General features: G+C 40.9%; 1 protein-coding gene across 1 annotated transcript; it reads left to right on the forward strand.

Moving 5' to 3' along the window:
* Window positions 1–433: 433 nt before the first annotated feature.
* On the forward strand, window positions 434–1,815 carry EMWEY_00047400 (ribosomal protein L15, putative; the record flags this gene model as incomplete). Its single annotated transcript, XM_013479279.1, has 4 exons — window positions 434–508; window positions 594–669; window positions 1,335–1,488; window positions 1,706–1,815. Coding segments are annotated over 4 exons (415 nt in total), but the record flags the coding sequence as incomplete, so codon positions are not given.
* Between the last annotated feature and the right edge of the window lie 685 nt (window positions 1,816–2,500).

Consider the following 2,500-nt stretch of genomic DNA (forward strand, 5'->3'; position numbering starts at 1 on the left):
TATATATATATATATATGTGTAATATGATTAGGGTTTAAGGAAGAAGAAAAGAAGAAGAGGAAGAGGAGATAAAAGTAGCGCAAAAGGAATAAGACTAAAAAGGGATAAACAAGGGAGGTTTGGGGGACCAAGGAGCAAAACATTCGAGGGAGGAGAAACCCCTCTTTATAGACGATTACCTAAATGGCCACAAGCTTGGCTAGGAAGGTAAACCCTAAACCCTAAACCCTAAACCCTAAACCCTAAACTTTAGGTAGGTAATTAGAGAAAACTGAGGAGAAACCCTAAAGGTAGAGAGCATGTCATACTTCTTATTAACCCTAAACCCTAAACCCTAATACACATTGAGGGGTCTTGATACCCATTCATTCTTTCGGAAGACTTCGTGAGGGTTTAGGGTTTAGGGTTTAGGGTTTAGGGTTTATTCTACAGACGAAGGAAACGATGGGAGCCTCTAAACTTGGCGAAGGTGCGGCGATTTTTAGAGCAAGGAAGACTTGATCATCGGTAAGTCTTTAATGCCTGGATTAGGGTTTAGGGTTTAGGGTTTAGGGTTTAGGGTTTAGGGTTTAGGGTTTGTGTATATATTCAGGTACCCAATTACACAGAGACATCTTCATGACTCGGGTTGTGTTCGTGTACGCAATGGTGTCCATCTATTCAATGTTGTAAGTCAATAGTCTACCCAGCTAGCTACCTAGCTAGCTAGCTGGCTACCTAGCTAGCTATCTAGTTAGCCAGCTAGGTAGGTAGTGTTCCCCCTCTGCTGTTTCCTTGTGTCTCCTCGTGTCTCCTTTTGTCTCCTTTTCTTGTCTCCTCCTCCTTTTGTCTTCGTTACCACTAATGTATCTATCTGTCTATTAATTAATTAATTAATTAATTAATTAATTAATTAATTAATTAATAAATTAATTTGTCTCCTTGTTGTTAACAGAATGACTATCCCTTCCCCTATAAAATAACAATAGAAGTATCATCTGCAGATCAATCATCAATAAACGCAATAAATAGAATTGGTGGACAAATTCGTGTGGTGTATAGACACCCTATTAATTTAAGGGCACATATTAAACCCTATAAATTCTGTATACTACCCAAAACTGTAAGAAAAAAAAATTAGGGTTTAGGGTTTAGGGTTTAGGGTTTAGGGTTTGGAAATCAGGGTTTAGGGTTTTTGGGTTGGAATTGAGGGTTTAGGGTTTCGGTTTTTGGAATTGCGGTTTTATAAGAAGGGTGCTTTCTTCCCCTGGGTCTTCTAGGGTTTAGGGTTTTTGAGGGTTTAGGGTTTTTGAGGGTTTAGGGTTTAGGGTTTAGGGTTTATATATTTGTATAGGCTCGTCCTGGTTTAGAGGCGATACATTATTTAGAGAAGATGAGGGCTCGTGGTTGTTTAGTGTTTTATCCTAAACCCCAATGGTTAGAGAGGGAGGAGAAAACCCTAAAAAGAGAATTAGAGGAATTATGGGCAGAAAGAGATGCTGCTGAAGGTATAAACCCTAAACCCTAAACCCTAAACCCTAAACCCTAGCGGGTAGTGGGAAGGGAAGCACGCAGACACTAGTTCCCTTTATATAAGGGTTTATATAGGATGCGGTATTAGGGGTTTAAGGGTTTATTGGGGTCTAAAGGATTCTGGTCCTTTTTAAGGGTTTAGGGTTAGGGTTTAGGGTTAGGGTTTAGGGTTTAGGGTTTATGTGCATGCAGGCAATATTAGTGTTTCTCCTCCTCGTGCTGCGGACTTACAAGCCCTTGGGGTTTACCGAGCAAAAGGGTTTAAGGATACAACTAGCCAAGACAAAGTCTCTAAGGAATAACACGGCTAGCTAGCTGTCTAGCTAGCTAGCTAGCTAGACAGCTAGCTAGTCCTCCTAGCTAGTCCTCCTAGCTAGCTAGCTGGCTGGTTAGCTAGCTAGCTAGCTAGCTAGCTGGCGAGGAGAGCCTCTGCCTACGCAGCGAGACAAATAGTTAAGAAGAGTTGTGCAGCATTTCCCTCTACTGGCTAGCTAACTAGCCATTTATTTATTTATTTATTTATTTATTTAGCTAGTTATATAGATAGATATTTAGCTATTTAACTAGCTAGCTAGTTAGCTAGCTAGCTGGCTAGCTAGACAAACATAAAAATCATGTCTTGATACAAAAAAGATGGTCTTTGTTTTTGGGGTTTTAATAAAATATTTTAGGGTTTAGGGTTTAGGGTTTAGGGTTTAGGGTTTCGTGTCTAGGTATAGGTATAGATAAGGGTTTATGTTTTTTCCTCTTAATAAGAAAACTCTCATAACCCCATGGCCCCTCTAAACCCCAGGGTTTAGGAAGAGGGTTTACGGTGTATACGCAGGTATATCCTTTATAGGATTCGTGTTGCTGTCGTCTCTGCTGCTGCTGCTGCTGCTGTTGGTGCTGCTGCTGCTGCTGCTGCTGCAGCGCAGGGTTACGGGGGGTTGGATAAGGAGGTGTTATACAAAACCCTCCGCTAGGGTTTTGTCTTAGACAGAAATC

This window comes from Eimeria maxima, genomic scaffold (genome assembly GCF_000499605.1).
Source record: "Eimeria maxima Weybridge genomic scaffold, Emw_scaff1024, whole genome shotgun sequence".
In the NCBI taxonomy this organism is placed as follows: Eukaryota; Apicomplexa; class Conoidasida; order Eucoccidiorida; family Eimeriidae; genus Eimeria; species Eimeria maxima.